Source organism: Aotus nancymaae, unplaced genomic scaffold, assembly GCF_030222135.1.
Source record: "Aotus nancymaae isolate 86718 unplaced genomic scaffold, 86718_ANA_hifiasm-v0.15.2.pri h1tg000038l, whole genome shotgun sequence".
NCBI classification, from domain to species: Eukaryota; Metazoa; Chordata; class Mammalia; order Primates; family Aotidae; genus Aotus; species Aotus nancymaae.
Window position 1 is genome coordinate 4,312,598 of NW_026988452.1, and position 22,714 is coordinate 4,335,311.

At 51.3% G+C, this 22,714-nt stretch overlaps 1 protein-coding gene across 3 annotated transcripts in view; it reads right to left on the bottom strand.

The window, feature by feature from the left end:
• Positions 1–203: 203 nt before the first annotated feature.
• TTC21A (tetratricopeptide repeat domain 21A) overlaps positions 204–22,714 on the bottom strand; it is a 30,095-nt gene continuing 7,584 nt past the window's right edge. The window contains exons 7-29 of one of the 3 annotated variants that reach the window (XM_012455635.3): positions 21,484–21,568; positions 19,676–19,774; positions 18,500–18,692; positions 14,560–14,657; positions 14,192–14,392; positions 13,334–13,463; positions 10,513–10,670; positions 10,072–10,287; positions 9,694–9,932; positions 8,890–8,962; positions 8,685–8,795; positions 8,200–8,338; positions 7,940–8,043; positions 5,570–5,758; positions 4,495–4,605; positions 3,666–3,747; positions 2,651–2,801; positions 2,103–2,264; positions 1,776–1,968; positions 1,457–1,681; positions 759–879; positions 524–591; positions 204–439 (exon numbers count right to left, since the gene is read on the bottom strand). In XM_012455635.3, coding sequence (XP_012311058.2) covers positions 362–439; positions 524–591; positions 759–879; positions 1,457–1,681; positions 1,776–1,968; positions 2,103–2,264; positions 2,651–2,801; positions 3,666–3,747; positions 4,495–4,605; positions 5,570–5,758; positions 7,940–8,043; positions 8,200–8,338; positions 8,685–8,795; positions 8,890–8,962; positions 9,694–9,932; positions 10,072–10,287; positions 10,513–10,670; positions 13,334–13,463; positions 14,192–14,392; positions 14,560–14,657; positions 18,500–18,692; positions 19,676–19,774; positions 21,484–21,568 — 3,226 coding nt within the window. In that variant the 3' untranslated portion in view covers positions 204–361. Of the gene's footprint in view, positions 592–758; positions 880–1,456; positions 1,682–1,775; positions 1,969–2,102; positions 2,265–2,650; positions 2,802–3,665; positions 3,748–4,494; positions 4,606–5,569; positions 5,759–7,939; positions 8,044–8,199; positions 8,339–8,684; positions 8,796–8,889; positions 8,963–9,693; positions 9,933–10,071; positions 10,288–10,512; positions 10,671–13,333; positions 13,464–14,191; positions 14,393–14,559; positions 14,658–18,499; positions 18,693–19,675; positions 19,775–21,483; positions 21,569–22,714 lie in introns of all 3 variants that reach the window. The other 2 variants (XM_012455634.3, XM_012455636.3) reach the window with 2 other exon arrangements.

Genomic DNA, 22,714 nt, shown 5'->3' on the forward strand with positions numbered 1-22,714 from the left:
GAGCCCCCTCTTTGCTCCCCTCTGCCCCTCTAAGAGTGTGGGATAAAAGCGAGGTCTGTTGGAAAACGCCCAGTGAGCCCAGCAAAAGTTAAGCCAGTTGATGTCTTTCTTCCCAGAGCAAAATGTATTGTGCCTTAAAAACATAAAGCTTTGGGATGGCCCTTAGGTCAGATGAGACACGATTCAAAATAAACCACATATACTACAGAAATGGAGAAGAATGTAATTAATAAAAAGAAAGAAAGAAAGAAAGGAAGAATATGTCATTTTCTGAGTCCCATCTCCACTGAGCCACTTCTCATCCCTCCACACAACTTCAGTAGGTTGACGGCTTCTACTGGCCCAGGCCCCTTGACCCCAGCTAGGGCCTCAGGGACCTTCGGGCCTTTTCCAAAATTTCCTCCCTGATCTTGGGATAGTTGGGGTGCTCCCTGAGGACCTGGAACAGAGAGAGAAGGGTGTGCAGTATCAGGCAGGGTTCCCCACCGCTTGCCAGGCCTCCCTGCCAAGGCTGCCTGCTTACATCGTGGCAGATCTCGATGGCCTCCACAAATTTCTTGTCCTTCACATAGTTGAAAGCAAGTCTGAAGCCTACCAGGGGCATGGAGAGCACAGATGGTGGCACCCTGATGACCTGAGAACCCCTCTGTTCTCATAACAGCCAGGGTACAGGCCTTGAGTTCTGGGATAATGGCGGGGGTCCTCCTGCCCACCTCCCTTCCACACCCATTCATGCGCACCCTGGCTGGCTGCCTTACCAACGGCAGGGCTGGTGTGATGGCTGTACTTCCAGGCTAGTTTGTAGTTGGTGACTGCATCCTGGTAGGACTGCTCCTTTTCCATGATGAAGCCCAGGTACTCATAGGCCTTGTAGCAGGACTGCAGGGAAAGCCAGTTAGAGCCTCTGCAGAGGGGAAGCCCCAGCTGGTTCCCTGGGCCAGGGTAGGACTAGGACCAGAACCAGAAGCAGGCAAGAGACAGACGTGAGCTGCCATAAACCAAACTGCCAAGGGACCCCAGGGGTACCTGCACCTTTGCAAGAGGCCAACTGTGTGCCTTCCTCTCAGCTGCCCAGGACGCTGGTGTAACCCCTTTACCTGCAGCCCTCCTGTCCCGCTGCTCCCATTCCTGGCCTGCTCTGACCTGCAAAAGTCCCTCCAGGCTGGAACCCGTGAACCTTTCCCATCTCTCTCCGCCATGTAGTGTTCCCTCCTCTGGACGTGTCCCACCCCTGGGCACCTCCTCGTACCTGGTCCATCGCCCCTGATCCCCATTCCTATTTTGGTTCCCATTCTGTTGCCCATGTGCCCCTCTTGGCCTGCCTCTTCCTGACTAATTCTTATTCCGCATGGCCTCTGCCTGCAAAGCCTGGTTCGCCCTCCTGGAGTAGCCAGAAGGCTCTCCGCAGCCTCGCAGCCTCGCAGCCTCGCAGCCCCAGTGTGTGTGCCCCCCTTGCCTTGTTGTATTGCACACAGCGCCGCAGCAGTACTGTGGCGAGGTCGAACTTGCCGCCCTGGCAGTAAATGTCGGCCAGCAGGAGCCAGCTCTTCTCCAGGTCATCAGCCTCACTCAGCATCCAGGGGGTCTTGGCCAGGCGCTTCAACTGCATACGCGCCTTGGGGATCTGCTTCAGGAACACGTAGGCTTGTGCCAAGGCCAGCAGGGCAGGAATGCTCTCCTTCTGCACACCAGGTGGGAAGTGGATGTCAGCACACTTTGGCAGTCAGCCTCTGCCCCACCGCCTACCCACGCCCTCCAGTCCCCACCAGCCGCACCTCAGCCTGCGCTATCTGGAGGAAGCTGCCCAGCGCAGCCTCTATGTTAGCCTTCTCCCTGGTGGCCAGCCGGCAGAGGCCCTGCAGCAGCCGCAGCTGGGTCTGGCTGGAGGCTGAGTGTGGGTGAAACTCACACAGCAGTTTCTCGGCAGTGCTCACACCCAGCTGCTCCAACTCCTTTTTCTCCGTGTAGCTGCAGGTATTAGACCCAGGTGTCAGATGCAGGCCACTGGCCTGCCCCTGTGGCCCTCACCCGGCTTCCACCCAGGGGCTGCAGACTCTCCCTAATTTCCCCAGGGTTCTGTCCCTACCCCCACGTGCCCTTACTTGACCTCAGCCTCCTGGTTCTCAAAAGCCTCTCCGCCCACAACCTCATTGTCTGGATTTAGACAGATCTGCACCATGTGGTAGATGGCACTCTGGCCCCAAGTGCTGTCCTTGCGAGCCTTGTTCAGGAACTTTAAGGCTTCGTTGGGCTGCCCTGTGTGCCTGTAGTGGAGAAAACACCAAGAATCAGTGAGGGAAACTGAGGCCCAGACAGGACAGGGATATACAAGGGCCACTTTGTGAGTCTGCACAAAACAGAGGCTGGATCGCTGGTTTCCCAGCTCCCCTGGAGGAGATAGGGGCGTCGGACCTGGGTGTCAGATGCAGGCCAGTGGCTTACACAAGTGGCCCTCACCTGGCCTCCATCCAGAGGCTGCAGGCTCTCCCTGACTTCCAAAGGTTGCACCCCCGCCCCTGTGGGCCCTCACTTGCTGGGCCCAGGTATCCTGGAGACAAAACTTCTGTTCCCTTTGTGCAGAGCAAGGCCTAGCCTAGCTGCCAGCAGGGCCTCCTACACAGCTGCCCTCAGCACACCACACCCAACTCACCAGCAGTAGATACCTCTGCAGTAGTTGAACCCTGGTTCCAAAGGCACCCGGCTGGATACCTTCTTGGCCAATTCAAAGAAGGCAGGAATGTCTTCAAGTTTACCACTTCTTCTTAGCAGATCAATTAATTTATTCAATACCAAAAAATTGTCTAAAATAAGAGACAGAAATCTCCAAGCTGAGATACCCAGTAGCTGTATCATGTGGGGGTGCTGGGGCTCCTAGGAGGAGCCAAGAGATACCACCCACCTGGGCTGGCAGGGACATTCCAACAGCTGGAGTCTCCACTGGTCTCCAGAGTTGTATAAAGAATAATAATAATGCTTAACAATAATAAAGAATAGCAGCTAACACTTACATAGCACTTACATCGTACCTGGCATTAAGAGCTTTACCTATATATTAACTGCAAGATTAGGCAGGCAGTCTTATTGTATCTGGTTTACAGATGAGGTCACTGAGACATAGAGAAGTAATTTAACGAAAGTTACACAACCAATAAGTGCTAGACCAGGACTCAGACCCAGGCGGCCTGGCCCCAGGACCCATACTCCTCACCACGGTGATCTGCTGGGCCTATGAGCACACTGCCATGTGCCTCCCAGAGCTCCAGCCTGAGCCTTAGGTCTGGCCCCTTTCCCCAGCAAGAAGGGGCAGTTTTACACTTCAGTGAATGGGGATGAAGCTATATAACAGGGGAGAATTTCTAGTCCCCTCCACGTGGCTGTGACCTCAAAAGAGGACTGTGTCAAGCCCCAGGGGCTGTGACTTGCGGACAGACAGGCTGTCCTAGGTCCAGTGCCAAGTCCTTGAGACCAGGAACTGGCCCCTTGGACTCGGGAAGGGCCAGCACGTTCCATTGGGCCTTTATCAGTTTCCTGCTTCTCTGGAACAATCAGGGAGGAAGGGGCTTCCTCTGCCCAGTCAGGAAGGAGGGAGAGGGCCCACCCTTCTCTGGGAGAGCAGCTTTTGCTCAGAGGGAACCGATGCAGGCAGTCTCCATGGGCGGAATTACCTGGTGCTTTCTCCAAGACTTGGTGGTAGAGATTGATGGCCGCGTCATGTTCCTGCTTTCTAAACATCAGGTCAGCCATCAGCTATCAGAAAACACACAAGTCTCCAGATTTCCCAACAGTGGCAGCTTGCATGGGTACAGGGGGAGGCGGAGAGCATGAGGGTGATGGTGGTAAGAAGGGAAGGCAGAAAAGGGCGTGGGAGGCAGCCTCCCTAGGCCTCGGGAGAAGCTGCCACAGGAGAAACCTGAGTCCCCATCCAGAAGGTGAGGACTTCCCAAGGTGGGGGGCAAGGAGAGTTGGGTTGAGGATGGATGTGGGAAGGGGAGGCCAGGGGTAGAGACCACTGGGGCGTTTTGACTGCCTACAGGGGAAGCCTCTCCACCCATTCTGAGAACTGCCAGGCAGCAGAGGTAGAGATGAGGACCCCTCCTTGCTCTGCAGGGGCTCAGCTTCTGCTCCTGGGCCAGCCCTGGAGGAGGTCTGAATGACAGGGAGCAGAGAGGCAGGACTGGGGAGGGCTTTTCCCAAAGCCCCAGGAACCTGTCCCACTCTTGCCGCCACCCACAGTGGATGCGGTTTCCCCTGGAGTGAATCAACCTCACCCCACCATAGACTGGCCCAGGAGGTTGATGCTGCCCACTGCCAGCCAGCCCACCCCTTCCTGCTAAAGGGCAGAGTAGGTACAGCACTGAGTCCTCGCTGTCTGACAGCTCCTCAGAGGTGTGTCAGTGAGGCATCTGAGGCTAGGAGGCTAGGAAGCAGCCCACATCTGGTCACAGGGACCCTGGGGAGAGAGGGAGGGAGGGAGCCGGTGCTGGGGCTGCCTACCACGGAAGCAGTCTCATGGCTCTGATCAGTCTGCATTAGGATGGCACAGTGCTGCTCGCACAGGTCCAGGTGCCCCTGGAGCAGGTGGAGCTGCGCCAGCTCCAGCATCACCTGGGACAAGGCCGGATATGATTAACTAAGAAACACCATGGGAAAGCCCTGGGATTGTCCTTGACAGCTCTTTCCCTCATACCCACTTCTATCAGCTCTGCCTTCAAAATACGTCTCAAATTCCCCGAGTGAAGGCCTCTGGCCCTCCCCTTCACCTACCCAGTTCTCCAGTCATGCCCTGCATCTTATTAACCTCTGAAAGTTAGGCCAAGCTAACATACTCATCCTTCAGCTTCAACTCTGGTCTCACTGGTCTGAGAGCCTCTTGCCCCAGACTCTGGGGCAGGTACCATTCCTCCGAGTTCCCGTGCTGCCCTGCACCCCCTGCCAGCAGGTACCGCATGGCATTCGTGCTGCCTGTGCTGTTATCTACATGCCCAAAGGTAATCTGTGGGTAGTGACCAAGCCTTGCCCCACTGTGTGTCCAGAGCCTGGCACAGTACTTGGCACATATTACACTAGGTATCTGTTAAATGAGTGAGTATTAAATGAATGAATGGATCTGTCACTAAGCTCTTCATCTACTATGTTAGCATGAACTCCAACCATGGTTCCCTTACCTGGAGCCACACCTCCCTCACAACTCTAGACCCTCTCGGAAGCTCAGCCTGCACTTCGTACCCAAAGTGCCCTGGCAGCTACAACCCTCATCTCCCCACCTCCAAAGGGGACTTGAAAATGTCAGACTAGTGTGACTTTCAGCAATGTCTTCCCCACTCCACCCTCCACATTCGGCTGTCCAAGGTGAGACCTTGCTTTAAGGGCTGCCGCAGGCAAGGCCCCAAGTCAGCAGAGGCAGGCACCTGACCCCAGGGGCCACTGCTAGCTGGTCTCCCATGCCCATCATATCTGTGACTCCTCAGGAAGAATGGAGAAGGAACTGGCCCCAAGCACCTGGTCAGGGAGCTCAGCAAAGATTGTGCCCTGAGAGAGAAAGCAGCCTCTTGCTTTGAGGGCCACTCACCTTATTGTCAGTGGGCAAGTAGGAGAGGGCATCCTCATAAGCCCGCTCCGCCTTGTCATACTCTTTCTCTGCCAGGTAGTGCTCCGCAAACTGGATGCAGATAGAGGCTGCCAGTGGCTTCTGGGAAGGGATGATTTCTGGTTGCTCCAGTGGAAGTCGTTTCAGTATCCGAGACTGGAGGTCCAAGGCCTTGGGAAACCGATCAAGCCAGGATCAGAAACTCAGAGCCTGACACACCAGTTCACAGGAAGCCCCAAGCTCTTAATTCAGAGCCAGAAGTATGAAAAATGACATCTTAACTGCCCTTGGGCAAATCTGGGTCACTCCGAATAGGCAAAGCCACTGGCTGAGTACACATGAAGCACTGCCCCTGGGGGTGGAAGCGAAGGCACTCAGACAAAACTTAGCTGGTTTTGTTTCACAAAACAAAACTTTTGTACTTAGCCAGTCTACCTGCTTCCATCACACCTTGAGGTACTGTGTCTAATTCACTTCGCTGCACGACAGGCTAGAACTAGCACACAGTAGGGCTCAAGGCACACAGTAGACTGTTTGTTCTGTATACTGTCCTGCTGGGAATTTGAGGACGCACCCACAAATATTTACCACACAAAATGACCAGGTGAGTAAGCAGAGAACACCAGGGCAAGAGGAAATGATGATGCCAGGGGTAAGCTGCAGGACGTGGGTAGCAATCAGCATCGGCTCCCCAAGGGCCGAAAAGAGCAATGGGAATCCAGTGGTAAACAAGGGGGTAACTGAGCTCAAGGAGTCAGGGAGTGGGCTCTTCCTCTAGAGTGAGAGAGCACCTTCTAGGAACAAGTTTGAGGCCACACACCTGTGGGAAAAAAGGGAGGAAGATGTGAAAGGAATGGCTGGGGGCTCTCGGATCAGAGGCGGCCAGTGCAGAATGCGCACGGGCTGGGACAGGCCAGACCTCGCTCAGATCTCAGCTCCGTCACTTCAGTCAATGACAGACCGCATACAGGATGCTGGTTCCATACCATTATAATACTGTATCTTCAGTGTATATTTTCTATGTTCAGCTATGTTTAGATACACAGATACTTCTCATGATGCTACGATTGCCTGCAGTACTCAGTAGAGTAACGTGCTGTGTAGGTTTGCAGCCTCGGAGCAGTAGGCTACACCAGATAGCCTAGGTGTGAAGTCAGCTATACCATCTGGGTGTGTGAAAGTACCTTCTATGATGTTCACACAACAAAATCCTATCCCTGCTGATAAGCAACACGACTGTTGCTGTGGTTTGAATGCGTCCCCAAATGTCACGTGCTGGAAACTTCATCCCCAATGTGGCAGCATTGAAAGCTGGGGCCTTCGAGAGGTGACTGGATCATGAGACACCTGCCCTCATAAACGGATGAAAGCGCTCACGGATTAATGGCTGGCTTCATAAGAAGAGGGTGAGAGGCTGGAGCAAGCATCTTAGCACGCCCGGCGCCCCCGCCCACCATGTGATGCCCTGCACTGCACTCTTTACAGAGTCCCCTTCCCCCAAGCAGGAAGGATCTCACCAGATGTGGCCCCTCCACCTTGGACTTCTCAGCCTCCACAACTCTAGGAAATTTATAAATTACCCAGTTTCAAGTATTCTGGTATAAGCCAACAGAACACAGACTAACACAACTGAAGCTAACTTTGAGCACATTTTTCAACCTCCTAGAGACTTGTCTGTTACATGGGACTGTCACAATGCTTATCACAAAGGGCTACTGTGATTATTCAATAAGAAAGCAAAAAGCCTAGAGAACTGTAGCACAGAAGGTAACCAAAAGCAGGGAACTGCTGTCATTGTCATCATTATTATCTCTACTATCACCCTTGAGGACAAAGGCACTCTTACTTCCTGCCTTCCCCAGCCCAGCCCAGCTCAGAGCATGTTAGTGCACCACCACTGAATGAACCAAGATGGGAACATAAGTGAAGGTGTTTTTGTTTGTTTGTTTGAGACGGAGTTTAGCTCCTGTTGCCCAGGCTGGAGTGCAATGGCGCGATCTTGGCTCACCGCAACCTCTACCTCCCAGGTTCAAGCGATTCTCGTGCCTCAGCCTACCGAGTAGCTGGGACTACAGGACTGTGCCACCAGGCCTGGCTAATTTTGCATTTTTAGTAGAGACAGGGTTTCACCATATTGGTCAGGCTGGTCTCGAATTCCTGACCCTAGGTGATCCGCCTGCCTCTGCCTCCCAAAGTCTGGGATTACAGGTATGAGCCACTGCCTCCGGCCTAACCTAGGCCCTTTTTTAAGGAAGAGGTCGGGGCCTTCCAGACCTACAGGTCTCTCCTCCTCCTTCTTCAGCCCCCATCAGCAGATGGCAGATAAAGAGCTTGAGTCCACTTATCAATTACCTTTTTCAAAGTTTCTATCACAGCTTCTTTTTTATGGCTCTTGTAAACCTTTGCCAGCAAAAGCAAGCACTTAACATCATTCATCATGGATGGGGTGTCTTGGACTGTTAAATGGAAACTCAAATTAGTGTTAGTTTACTGGCTCCAGGGAAGCTGGGTGGGTGGGTGGGGAGGGCTGGATTCAGGATTCCAGCTATCGGGGAGTGGGGGAGGAGTATGCCTGCTCCAGAGGCTAGCAATGAGTTAGAATGCTGCCTCACCAACGTCATGTTCCAGTGCCTGCTTCAAAACTTTTTCTGCTTTATTGGCCTCCTTTAACTTCAGGAGCAGTTCAGCCAGATCACAGCACAGAAAGTCCTGTCCATTAATCTTCTGAGCAGCCTCATAATACTCAGTTGCCTTAGTGCAAACGATAAATATTAGCCTCCGGTCTGGTTCTGCGCTTCGGTGCCCGACACCACGTTTCCCTCAGCAGCCACCACACCAGTGTGTCCCTCCATAACACAGAAGCCTAAGGTGAAAAGGCACTCCTCCCAGCTGGCACAGGGCGTAAGCCTCGGCTGGAGCAGGTGTGGCTGGCGGCAGGAAGTTGCTGAGTTCTCCCCTTGGTACCCCATTCAGCAAGGAGCTGAGCGGAAGCTCAGCCACCCTCCTCCCATCCAGAGCTCCCCAGTCACGCTCTGTCCTCCACCTTCCCTGTGGAAGGTGGCCCTCCCCACCCCTTCACGCCCCAGCCCAGCCTGACCTCAGTATACTGGTGGGCCTTCACATAAGCTTGCCCAATTCTGCTGGCCAGGGAGGTGTCCTGTGGCCTCTGTCTATAGGCTTCATGGTAGACCTCCAGGGCCTTCTCGGGCTGGTGGAAAAAGTGTCTTTGGATCTTCTCTTCTCTCCCACGGGAGAAGTGAGCCTGGGGGCCGCTTGGCAAGGTTGTGAGGTCTCTCACTCACCTCCAGAATGCTCATGAAAGCATCGCCCAGCAGCAGGCTGGTGTGGGGGCCGGGCAGACGTTCACAGAGCTCACTGCAGGCAAGAGTAACCGAAGCGTATCTCAGGCTCACACACCCCTCTTGTTTCTGACGTCATCTCCTTCACTTCCTTCCCACTGATTCTGGCTATTTATTCATTCACCAACCAATGTGTATAGAAAGCCGCCTGTGCACGAGGCACTGTACTAGCTACCTGAGCCAGGCTCCCCACACCCATCTCTGCAGTTAGGCCGTGGCCAAGCCCTCTACCTGTTCCTCTCACTCCACCCCTATCCCTCCAGTTCCCTCTCCACGTCACTCTTTCTAAAACTCCAATCTGGCCATGCCTCCATACTGTTCACTGCTTCCACTGCTGGAGAGCCTTCCCTACTCCCTCAGCACCCCCAACGCCCACTTGAAATTGCTTAGATGAAGTTCTGCCAGAAGAAAGGGACGAGGAAGGTGCCTTGGAGGTCCCAACACGGAGCTTCAGTGTGTCTGCTCTGAGAACGAGGACCACAGTCTCCCACCAAGCAGGAGTGCAAATGGCTGAGGGAGAGGCAAGCAGGGTCAGGGCCAATTCAATTCTGTATCCTCAGAACTCATCCACGAGCCGGGCTGGCCTTTCATGTTCAAATGGTAACCCATGGACAATTCCATACATTTATCAACTACACTCCAAGGACACATTCTGGAGACCCGGGTTGAAGAAACGCCATCTGAAGGAAACACTCCCTATGATACCATCAGAGAAGGAGCTGGCACTGTGCTGCCTGCGGGGCTCACCGGTAACATCCGATGTAGAGGTGCCTGTCTCTGAGGGTCTGCAGGTAGATGTTGGCCATCTTCTCTCTGGCTTCCATGTAGCAGGACTGCTTGGACGTGATGTGCCTCAGCATGTTCAGCGCCACGTCCACATTGCCCTTGCTCAGGACCAAGTCCACGTTGGCAATGGTGATGCGGTTCTCCTCTGGCGTGCCGCTGAACTCATTGATGGTGTCCTGCATGACCTTGGTGGCCTCGTGCTAAAACATGGGAGTCAAACAGACCTTCCATTTGATGCATAAGTAGACACTGGGCAGAATCAAAGAACCTGGATCCTGGGCCTGCCCTGGGCCTCCAGTGTGCCCCAGTCCCCAGGGAAGAGAGCATGGCATTTCTTACCAGCTCCCCATTCAGCCGGAGGGCCTCCACCAGTTCCAGTAAGATGGATGCCCGCTGGCTGGGCTGCACAGAGGGCCCGAGGAGCTTCCTGCCTTCTTCCTTCTTCAGGGCTGGCAATTTGATGACCATTTTCAGTGTCTTTATGGCCTCTGGATAGTCTCCAGCCTTGCTGAGGGCCCTGGCCTTCATGAGGTGGTAGAGAGGGTGATCTCGGACCTAGGAGGAGTACAGCACAGCGCAAGGCTCCAGTTCACTCTGCTGCTGCTGCTGCTCACAGCGACCAGGTCAGAGAAAGCCTCAGGAGCCCACCGAGGCTACCCCTCCTTTGGACCAGCAGAAAGATCTGTTGGACACAACTAGCCCCCGAGGCTACTCTCCGAAGCAAACGGGGTCTGCAGCTAGCTGGGCTTTAGGATGCGGAGAGGAGGACAGCGCACCCACCTGGAAGTTGTGGCTGACACCCAGCTCTAAGCAGTGGAAGCACATGCCAAAGTTGTCCTGAGCCAAGTAGATCTGGCACATGAGGAGATGGGCATCCACGGAGGTGGGGTCCAGCTCCAGGCAACGCTGCAGGGTGCTCTGGGCATTCTCTAGCTCTCCTAGAAAGAGTACACAGACCTCTACATGAGGGCTCCCCGGGGACTCCTAAGGCCTGACATGCACAGGCAGATGACTTTTACATGGGCATTCTCCAGCTCTCCTAGAAAGAGTACACAGACCTCTACATGAGGGCTCCCCGGGGACTCCTAAGACCTGACATGCACAGGCAGATGAATTTTACATGGGCATTCTCCAGCTCTCCTAGAAAGAGTACAGACTGCTACATGAGGGCTCCCCGGGGACTCCTAAGACCTGACATGCACAGGCAGATGACTTTTACATGCCCTCTTCCCCAGAAATATCCAAAGTTGAGTATTTTAGCCAGTTTTGTTCTGCATCATTTAAGGGTCCATTCTAAAGTTAAAACTACATCGTTGTTTCCTTGACTTGGACAAAAGCCAGGAAACTCAAACCTCACTGTAACGCCCTTCTTGTCTCAGGGAGATAGCTAAGTCACTTCACTGCTCCATCCAGAAGCTCAGGGGAACACATTCAGTCTCAACTCCCACACCTAAAAGCAGAACAAAACCCAGTAGTAACAGCAACTGTTAGCTCTGTGTTCAACACTTGCAAAGCACTTTAGAAAGTCTGACTGACTACTTGCCCAGTCCTGCAAGGTTGGTGCTACTGTTCTTGTTTTTTCAGATGTGGAACCTGGGGCTCCAGTGATGTAAGCCACTCAGCTTGGAAGGGACAAAGTTGATATTTATGTGCAGGCCCATTGGGTTCCTGAACTTCAGTGCTGAACTCCCGGCACTTGGGGGCTGAAGGGCCTCCCTGCACAGGCTGGCACTTACAGGGTGGTAGCAGCAGCCTAGGGGTAGGGTGTGGTGAGTTGCTAGGGGCACTCTCTTCCCTTCCAGTCAGGTCTCTCAACAGCTCCTACTTGGGATCCATAACCTGGTGGGTAAAGGAGCACCTGCTTCTGGGTCCCAAGCTTCCCTGCTCCTTCCTACGTGGTATGGAAATGTGAAGAGGTCACCGTGGCAACCTACGCAGTTGGAGACCTTGCTTTGGGCCCAAATCTGCTGGCGGATGCCAGCACCCAGGGGAAGTCCTCTCACCCTGGCCTTGTATCCCGGATACCTTGAAGCTGTGGGGAAACCTGGCACCCAAATGAACATAGGGAGGACCAAGGATGAAGACAGGAAAGCTCTCAGCAGTGGGCAACCCGCAAGATGCAGTGCCAGCAGACAGACACATGGCCATAGTATTCTGATCCCTTTGGACACCCCCAGAACACCAGAGATCAGCCTGGTTTGTAGGCAGGTAGGATGCGGTGAGAGGCCACAGGGAGACAGTACGTCAGGGGAGGGCTCTGTGTCAGAGAGGACAATGAGCACCATGGCAGGATTTCCCTCTCCTCCCCTCTCTCTCCAGGGTCTGGGCCTTGAGATGGGAGAAGGTGAAAGGACCCCTGGAGGCTCTGAGGGCCTGATGGAACAGGGTTCTCTGGCCTTTCTGGATACCTTTTCACCACTGCAACCCTGCTTTACCTTCTTCCATAGCATTACCATGTTCTAGCAAAAAACACCATGTGCTCCCTCATGGAGCCTGCATTGAGTTGTCAATTTCCCCTTACTAGAATGCAAGCTCCACCAGGGAACTTTTGCCTATTTTTGGTACTGCTGTATCTCAGAATTCAGTAACTATTACCTGCACAGATCGTTAGTAAATCCACAAAGGCCTGGGTGGGAGGGACCCCTGCTGGTGAGAGGTCAGGAAGCTTACTAGGGGATGGAGGCTGGGAGTAGGCAGGCCTGTAGGGGCATGTGCCTGTGCGTCAGTGTGTGTGTGGTGTGTGTGTGTGCGTGCGTGGGTGTGTGGTGTGTGTGTCTGTGTGTGGTGTGTGTGGTGTGTGTGTGGGGTGTGGTGTGTGTGTGTGGGGTGTGGTGTGTGTGTGGTGTGTGTGTGGTGTGTGGTGTGTGTGTGGTGTGTGTGGTGTGTGTGTGGTGTGTGTGTGGTGTGTGTGGGGTGTGTGGGGTGTGTGGGGTGTGTGTGGTGTGTGTGGTGTGGGGTGTGTGTGTGTGGTGTGTGTGTGTGGTGTGTGTGTGTGGTGTGGGGGGGTGTGTGTGGGGTGTGTGTGTGTAGTGTGTGTGGGGTGTCTGTGTGTGGTGTGTGTGTGGTGTGTGTGGTGTGGGTGTGTGGGGTATGTGGTGTGTGTGGTGTGTGGGGTGTGTGTGTGGTGTGTAGGGTGTGTGTGTGGTGTGTGTTTGTGGTATATATGGGGTGTGTGTGTGGTGTGTGTGGGTGTGTGTGGGGTATGTGTGTGGTGTGTGGGGTGTGTGTGGTATGTGGGGTGTGTGTGTGCTGTGGGGGGTGTGTGTGGGGTATGTGTGTGGTGTGTGGTGTGTGTGTGTGGGGTGTGTGTGTGGTGTGTGGGGTGTGGTATGTGTAGGGTGTGTGTGTGTGTGTGGTGTGTGGGGGGTGTGTGTGTGTGGTATGTGTGTGGTGTGTGTGTGTGGTGTGTGGGGTGTGTGTGTGGGGTGTGGTATGTGTGGGGTGTGTGTGTGTGCTGTGTGGGGTGTGTGTGTGTGGTATGTGTGGGGTGTGTGTGTGTGTGTGTGTGTGTGTGTGTGGTATCCCAGGCAAGGAGCCTATGGACACAAAGCTCCATCAGGTACTTGCAAGGCCCCACCTGGCTGTCAGGATCCCTGCTCACCTGAGTAATACCTGACCTGAGCCATCAAATACAGGGGGTCGATGAGGGCTGGTGCTGCTTTGACTACAGGATTCAAGATCACAGCGACTTGTTGAAGAAGTGGAGACACGATCTGGCCTGGAAACCTGGGCTGCAGGAACATGGCGGTGGAGGTGGGGATAGGTTTGCCCTATTCTAAGAGAGACTCCTGGAGTTCTCAGAAAACGCTGTCAGTGAAGGAATTCTGCTTTATTGCACACTTATTTATTACCCTCTGTATCATCTAGTGCTTAGAGCATGAGCTCCAGAGAATGGGAACCTTGGTCTGTTCACTGTTGTGTGCCCGGTACCTAGACTGGTGTATGGCATGTATTAGTGCATGCAAGAAATATTTGCTGAATGACTCATGACAAGGCACTGGGGGAATATTAAGATGTATAAAAATGTTATCCTTGCTCACAAAGAATCCTGACTGGCTGGAAGAGCAGGACAAACAAGTCAAGACTAACATACTTCTTAGGGGGCTCCTGTGGAAAAGGAGGCCAAGTTCTAGTCTCGGATAAAGGCGGGGCCATGGGCCTGTGCTCTGTTCCTCCAAGTGTGGTCCTGGACCAGCAGCATCAGTGTCACTTGCGAGCTTGTTAGAGATGCAGGGTTTTAGACCTCCCTATAGAATCAGAATCTGCACTGGAACAACCTTCCAGGCGACCTGTGAGCTGTACGCTTGAGTCTGAAAAGCACTGGGCTTCCCAGCTGCCCAAGGCTCACCCCATCCTTACTTGTGACTGGCCAAGTAAGGTCCTTGCCTCTGCCCTTCAGGTGGGCACAATCCAGACCTGTACTCCGGATCCCCACCACGAAGACAGGCCTTCCCCTAACCTGTCTGGGGCAGAAGAGCAAGTACTCCTTAGCAATGCAGACCAGGAAGTGGGGGTCCAGCTTTTCAAGGTACTCAGAGCCAAGAGGGAGGCCTTGCATGCCGGAGAAGTGAAGCTCCACCGCCTTCTTCAGGAGCGCTGCGGCCTCTTGCTCCCCGCTGTGCTTTTTGGACGTCAGGAGGGCCTGGAGGAAAACCAGCACCTGTGGAAGAGAGGACGGCGTCTCAGAGCCAATGCCAGCCTGGGCAGAGTTGGGAGGCAGGAGCAAAGTGAAGGTCCAGGCCACCTTGGCTGCTTTTGGAAATTGGGGGTGGGAGGACAGCAGGGGACATCATCCTGGAGCAACCCATGCCCCCAGGGAGCTCTGACCTTAGACTTCCCAAGGGACTGCTGCACCTCCTTCAGGAATTCCAGCTGGTGCTCAGCTTCTTCCAGGTGGCCTTCTAAGATATGACACCAGATGATCCCTGCAAGTGGGACAGAACAAGGGTGAGCGGCTAGCTCTGAAGCACAACCAGCAGCCCATCAGGTCGAGGAGCACGGATAAGACAGTGGAAGGAAAGCGGCTCAGGGCAGGGACCTTTCCCAACATCTCTACAAACTTACAAGAGAAACGCTGCTCGTGGTCAAGAATTCAAATCCTCAGGCAATACAGGAAACACCCCTGGCTCATGTTCTGGCTTTAACAATGTCTCTCTCTAGAGATAACCACTAGGAACAATCTGAGGGACATTCCTTCCAACGCTTTTCTACGTACTTACACGTTACTACTGTACAGACACCTCAGACGTATATATTTACATGTACACGTGAGCATACCAATGGGTTTAAAAACACACACATACCATCCTACAATCTGCCTTTTTTTTTTTTTTTTGAGATGGAGTTTCACTCTTCCACCCAGGTTGGAGTAAAGTGGCATGATCTCGGCTCACTGCAACCTCTGCCCCCAAGTTCAGCCAATTCTCTTGCCTCAGCCTCCCTGGCATTACCGGCGTCCACCACCACGCCCGGCTAATTTTCGTATTTTTAGTAGAGACGGGGTTTCACCATGTTGGCCAGGCTGGTTTTGGTTTGACCTCAGGTGATCGACTCACCTCGGCCTCCCAAAGTGCTAGGATTACAGGCGAGAGCCACCGTGCCCAGCCATAATCTGCTTTTTTTTTTAACTTTGTATATGATAGTCATATTCCCATCTCTTCACACAAACCTACCCCATTCTTTTGATGTCAACATAATATGTCACTGTGGATGTAACAATTTAACTATTGCCCTACTGAAGGACATCTGATTTCACATCTACTTTGTTTTTGGTATTTAAATACTGCAATGCTATGATGAACATTTACATATGCTCAAATTCCTGAGGGAGAGCTGATGGGTAATAGGGCATATATATTTAAAATGCTGATAGATAAGGCCAACTTGCCCTCAAAGATACCTGAACTTATATTACTATCAAGCATTTAAAATATCCTTTCTTCATAACCTCAGACATGCTTTAATGTTTGCCAGTCTGCAACATGAAAACTAACTAGTTTTTATTCAACACCTGTTTAACTATCAGGGAGAATGAACATCTGTTCCTATTTCCAGTAGCCTCTTCCTTTCTACTGTGAATTTTCTGTTCAGAGCCTGCCTGGTTTTTTTTTTTTTTTCTCTTTATGTTTTATTAACCTATTGTTGCAAGTGTTTTCTATTAGTTTGCCATTTATCCTGTATTTTTACGGTATCTTGTCATGTAGTAATTAGCTTGTATATAGTCAAATTCGTAAAATATTTTCCTTTGCAGTTTCTATTTTTTTTTTCCACGTAGAGCCACAAAGCCAAACTTTGCAGCTTCCAAGTTTGGAGTTAGGTTTACAATCTCCAGGGAAACCCACATTTCATTTAATTTTTATGTTTAATACTTAATTCATCTGAAATTTATTTTTAAGTGTGGTGTAAGATAAGAGCTTATCTTTCTTTCTTTTTCATAATGGATAGCAGGGTGTCTAACTAGGAGTTACTGAACAACCTATCAGTTTGAAATAAGGCCTGTTACTTCCCATTTATCTATTTCTTATTCCAGTCAGCGCTGGCCTCAAAGGGACTTAATTGCTGTGGTTTTGCAAAATGTTTTGATGTTGGGAGGTCAAATCTCATCTGTTTGAAGCAAGCTATTCTACTTCTACAGATATTTCTTGGCTACTTTGGTATATTTATTCTTGACTGTCTTCCTAATCACCATCTTAGTTTTTAGTTATATCCACCCCACTATTTGGCCCATCTATGAAATTTTTTTACAATGACATTTTTTATTTTTGGCAACTCTTTTTTGTTCCTGTACCTTTTTCATAGTAGCATATTCTTTACTTATTGACACAAGAGCCTCTCCAAACACCGAAGGAATTTTGGGAGGAAAAGTCTTTTCTGTACTCGCCTTAACTCTGCTCCTTAGAGGCTACTGCTCTGCAGGTTCCACTTGGCTCATCTTTCAGACTGCTGGCAGATTTGTAAAGAAGGGACTAGAATGATGAGGGTCAGCAGCTAGGCACATTTCACACATTGAAAGGTCACTGACTTTGCCAGACAGCATAGAGAGATAATATGGTAACTCCAGGACACACGAGCGGGCTCGGCTTGGGCTGGGAGAGTGGGGCAGACGTCCTGACCGGCGGACTTTCCTCTGGCTAACCACTGGGGCTCTCCCCCTTGAAGGAGGAAGTAGAGAAGGACTCAACCTGGTGGGGGAACATTCTAGGGAATTTTGCTTCTGTGCTGAGCAGCCAAGTCCTTTTGTCCTTCGTGTCGCTGGTGACCGTGGGAAATCATCCAGAGCTCTGCTCCTCTCCCTCCTGCCCCAACACCCAATACACGCCTCCTGGATTCTAGCCTCTGGCCTGGGCACGGTTCCCGTCATCCTCCTGTGATTGCTCTCACTGCCTGTGGCATGCTTTCACACTCAGCCTCTGGTGACCCTGAGCTCCTGTTTTCCAGTTTTGGTTTTGCCTGGAACTCTTTGAGGAAAGCTGGTAAATTCTTTACTAAATTCATTAGCTAACCCATCTCTGCCTATGTTAGCTTATGGGTTTCTAGATCTGCTCGGAATTCCCACGTATTTGATACCATTTGTCTTCCATCTTCTAGAAATTCTTCAAATCTTCTGGTCCACAGAAGGTACTTTTTTGTTTCTAGGGCTGCAATGGACTCACTTTCTTTTTTTTGAGGTGGAGTGTCACTCTGTGGCCCAGGCTGCAGTGCAGTGGCGCCATCTCGGCTCACTGCAACCTCCCAGGTTCAAGCGATTCTCCTGCCTCAGCCTCCCAATTAGCTGGGATTACAGGTGCCCGCCACCACACCTGGCTAATTTTTTTGTGTTTTTAGTAGAGATGGGGTTTCGCCATGTTGGCCAGGCTGGTCTCAAATTCCTGACCTCAAATGACCTACCCGCCTCGGCCTCCCAATGTGTTGGGATTACAGGCGTGAGCCACTACGCCCGGCTCATTACCCTTTAAATATACCTTTCATTATTTTCATGGGAGTTGGGGTCAGAGGGAAAGCAGGGATCTGAGGAGGTCAGCCCGACATGTCAAACCAGAAGTCAAGATCGACTACTCTGACAACTGAACTGTGCAGATGAGGAGTTTAGAAAGGAGAAGTGATTTGGCCCCAAACACACAGTTACTGAGAGCCAGGGCAAGAGCCGGCCTGCCTTGAGCACTGGACCACACAACTTCCTCAACCCAAACTAAACACTGCTGTTTCAGAATTCACCACAGACCATGGAGTAGGGGGCTTTAAAAAATGTGTAAAATGAAAATGGCGCTGTAGAAAGTTCATTTGACATTTATAGAAAGGATTTTTAAAAGTACCTGGACAGGGTACTTATATAACTCTCAGAACCACTCTTTTTGATGGTCTTTCAGCTCAGAGCCCTGGAGGAGGGTCTACAGAGGCGAATCTAGCTCTGTGTGTGGGGATTGATAGTGAGTAGAGCTGTCTCCAACATTGGCCTGGGCAGCCTGAGAAGAGGCAGGGTCCGCTGAGTGTAAGGTTCAGCCTGTCAGTCTTCTGGAGGAGTCAGCGTGTAGACAGACATCGGAGGTCTGCTGGAGATCAGAGTGACTCTGACCACACCTCTGAGGATTCCTGTGCCTCTTACGTCTATATCTGTGCATTCCCAGAAAGATGCTCCATCGTACATTGTACCCTCAAACGCACATACCCTCCAAGGAGAATGCTTTCCAGCACGTCTCTTCTGGACCCATGGAAGCCACTTGGTTTGGCTCCCAACACCCATCCCGAGCCCTGCCCCGCCTGCATACACCTGTCAAAGCAGCCATGCCATCACTGTCCAGTTTCATGGCCTCTGAGTACCACAGCAAGGCCTCTTTCACTTGGTTCTTCAGGATGAAGAGATAGCCCAGTTCTGTGGCCACATGGGCATGGGAGGGGGTGGCCATGAAGGTGCGCTCGATGAAACTACACACTAGCCCTAGAATCACCTGGTGACTTCCACACTGCAAGAACAGAAAGATGGGAATGGGGAGATGAGTCAGTCCAGCCTGGATGAGCAAGGCCATGTCAGAAATGGGGGACACTTTGGCAGGCATGGCTGGGTAGGCTCAGGAGAGCCCAAGAGGTGCTCTGTGTCTGGGCAGCTGGGTCTGTGGAGCTGTCTGGCTCCCAAGGAACCTCTCACTGGCCACATCTGTGGAACCTGCCTCTAGCCACAGGGTCCTCTGAGGGACCTATCCCCTGTCTGGCCACAGTAATTGGTGTAAGGATTCACCAAGAGGTTTTTCAAAAATTGAAGCTGAATGAAAGAACTTCTTTGTGTTCAGTATTAAGAAGTGGCCCCAAAGGCTGCCATCAGCCATGTTCCCTGCCATGTGTGGAGAACAAGGCAGAGAGAAGCAGACACACAGAGGGAGATGTGTCTTGGTGGCATGCAACTCCACAGTTCTGGTTCCTGAGGTCCCAGAGCTGCCTTCATTCTTACAGCAACTACGTCTAGTAAATCTTGCTTTGGGGCTGAAGGGTCTGAAAGAGACACAGATTTGTTGGCAACCTGGTCTAGTTGGACCTTTCCTGATGTTTGAGAGGTCTAGGCAGGCCATTCCCAGGTCACTTTCACAGAAAAGAATATGGGAGCTGGGTGCCCAGGCACTGGAGGCCGGATCTGGGCGTGGCTCTGCTGTATAACAGCTGTGATATCACCCACTTTCCCCAAAAAAGGCACAGCCCACTCTAAAAGCACTGTCAGACCCCATCTCCCTGATCTTCATGGCATCTCTGAGGGGCACGTAGGCTAAGGACATAGAGTTCACATGTCACAGTTATCAGCCAGAGGCAAGTAGGCTATGAGCCACTACCCCGAAAGGACACGTTTGAGCCAGAAGGGAGGGGCCAGGCACTCAAGGAGCTTCCTGGGGGAGCACAGGCCTCCTCTAAGGAAAGCAGGGAGAAGCACCATTTCAGAACCAGAAAAGAACCTTCTTACCAGTCGGCTAACCACAAGAATTTTTTTAAGATGGAGGCTTGGATTTTGGGGCTCCCTCGTCTCTAGTGCCTTAATCAGATTTCGAACGTGATTGGTAGCCTGTGGGGACAAAACAGAGAATGTCAACATGCAAGGTGCAAAGTCAGATTTGGGCATGGTTCTCAACCCTGGCTGCACAGTAGCATCAGCTGGGAGATTTAAAAAATACCCATGCCTAGGTGCAACCCCTCCCAGAAATTCAGATTTCAGTGGATTGGAGTGGCCCACGCATCAGAATTACTTCAAAGGCCCATAGGTGGAGCTCCTGGGAACACTATTCACCCAGAGCTCGCACTGCCCCTCTGTTCCTGAATTTGTCTTTTCTTTTCTTTTCTTTTTTCTGACCGCTCCTTAGAGAGCAGGGCTAACCCACAGAGTGGCCCCAATCCTGAGTCTGTGCTCTCGGACCCACCCAGGCAGAGCCAGGAGCTAGCCCTCACTGTGTCCACGTGCAGCCTGCCAGGCCAGCACAAACTAACCATGCTGGCCCAGAAGCCTCTGCTCCATTTTGACATGAGTCAAACGTAAGTCAGTATAACTATCCAAATGTCCCTGTCCAACACAGGAGAGGTCAGAAAGGTTGAGCAATTGGTCACTGACAGATTCCAGAGCTTAGGTTCTTTTCTACTCCCCACATAGGAGTAAGGAATTCTTAGTTCCCAGATGCAGAGAAGTGCCAAAAGCAAAACCCAGGGTGGTTATGGGTCCACTCTGTTCAGCAAGTATGAACAAAATTAGAACTGGATAGCCAGCCAAGGTTTGAGGTGGGAGTGAAGGAGGGGCAAATGCTAAATCCCAGTTAGGTAAATGCTAAGTCTGCCACTGAGATTAACTTTCAGGCCCCAGGAAGGCCTGCTTAGGGCTCTGGGGTTACAGGGAGCTGAGGAGAGTCCTATTCTCTTATTCCTACCCAGAGATGAAAAGGGCTGGGGCCCTTTTGGTGAGTTCCTCCTAAATATGGACTCTCCCTTCTACCTCACCCCATCCCACAAAACCCACAATCTCAGAGCTGTGCAGAAGGAAGCAGAAGCTTCCCCTTCCCACATGACTCCTCCTTAGAGAGCCTTGGTTTCCCATGCTCTCCACCGAGGCAATGTATTTCACTTATCTAAAAGGCAATGCTTTGGCTAAAAATACAAGCTCTTTTTGAAAATGATAACCTGTCTGGCATTGAGGTTTCACTAAGAATTCTAGTTGTTTCTGACTGCATTTGAGGACTATTTTCAGTTTCTTTGGAAAACAACAAGACTCAGGAGCATGTTTGGGGCCAGGTATGACCAGGCCAGTGCCTGGGCAATTCCAACTACCCCTGAATAAAACGGCATTGCCTGATTTGGAAACACTGCTATAACTTCTGCTATCCATTAGCACTGGTGGAATTACTGCTGTGTGCCAGGTACTGCTCCCAATTCTCCCACTTCTTGTCACATTTAGTCCTTCTAACAATCTCACCGCTGTGTGGAATTATGTCCACTTTACAAACAGGAAGCCTGAGGCTTATCCAGGTGGGACACCTGCCTAGGTTTCCACACGTAACACATGGCAGAGCCTAGCATCAGTCTCACTGCCTAATGCTGCCTGACTCCCAAACTACATGACCCAAAGAGTCAGACCAGAGCAGGCCTCCTTGGCAGCGGGTATAGAGGTGGGGCAGGGGAGCTGAGATCCAGGGGCTCCCTACAAAGGCTTTGGGTCAGGGGCACAGGTTATGAGGGGTTCCTCCTTGACTCTGTTTCAAGGCTCACCTTCTGAGTCTTCAAATAACTTACTGTGGTCATATTTCCTTCTCTTGCAAGCTCATGCACAGCTAGAATTTGGCAGGCATCAATATTGCTTTCATCTTTTTCTAGGATTCTGAAGGAGGAAGAGGAAGCGCAAGAATTGAGAGTATTGATAGGCAAGGCTGAGATGGTGTGTTGGCGACTTCTGATTGTCCCCTCTTCCTTTAATAATAGAACTCCCAAATTAGCCAGGCACAAGCTGCTCAGAATAAAGACTACATTTCCCAGCCTCCCTTTGCAGCTTAAGTGTGGCCATGTGACTAAGGTCTGAAGTGCAAGTGAGGGGTGTGCTGTCCAGTTGTGCCCTGCCGGCACGCCTTCTCTTTCTGCCCTTTCCTCGTGCCTATTGTCTGGAATGTGGACCATGTGAGCATTATTTTAGCAATAGCAGAGCAATAAGACAGAGGGGCCTGGGACTCCCCAGAGTTAAGCCGTCATCCCAGCCCTGAGCCACCACCAAACTTTACCTGGAGGAGGAATAACCTTTTATGTTATTTAGGTTGTGTATCTGAGGGTATCTTTGTCACAGAAACTTATTCATAACCCAACTAACCAGACATGACCACAGTGCCAGGGTCTGGAGGTGGCCAGAAAGGTACTTGGCGGGGCAGTCTGTCAACGCAAGATGGAAAAGGAACCTTGGTTTTAATTTTGTGCCATCTTGAAGCTATAGCTTCTGACCATATGATGAAGTTTTCAATCTTCTATTTCTTTATAGAAAGATTCCTTCTCATTTTTCAGCCTATCAGGGAATGACTTTCTGCTTAATAGCAGGTTACTGTAACTCACACACTAAATTCCAACATGATTAGGCACAATCAACATTAAATAAGTTCTAGCCATTTCTGATACTTCCGAAAGCACTGTAAACTTCATACATTTGAGAATTAACAAAAGCCAGAGCACACTTTAAAATAACTTATAGACCAAAGAAGAATCAGAATAGATATTAGAAAATTCTTGGAGCCAAATGATATGGAAAAATATTACATATCCAACTGTGTGGACTCTGCAAAAATGGCACCTCGAGGGACACCCACAGACTTAAATGCTTATATTCTAAAGTAAAATTGAAAATGGTTGAGACAGGACTCCAATTCAAGAGTCAGAAAATAGGCCAGGCATGGTAGCTTACACCTGTAATCCTAGCATTTTGGGATGCTCAGGTGGGAGGACTGCTTAAGGCCGGGAGTTCAAGATCAGCCTGGCAACACAGTGA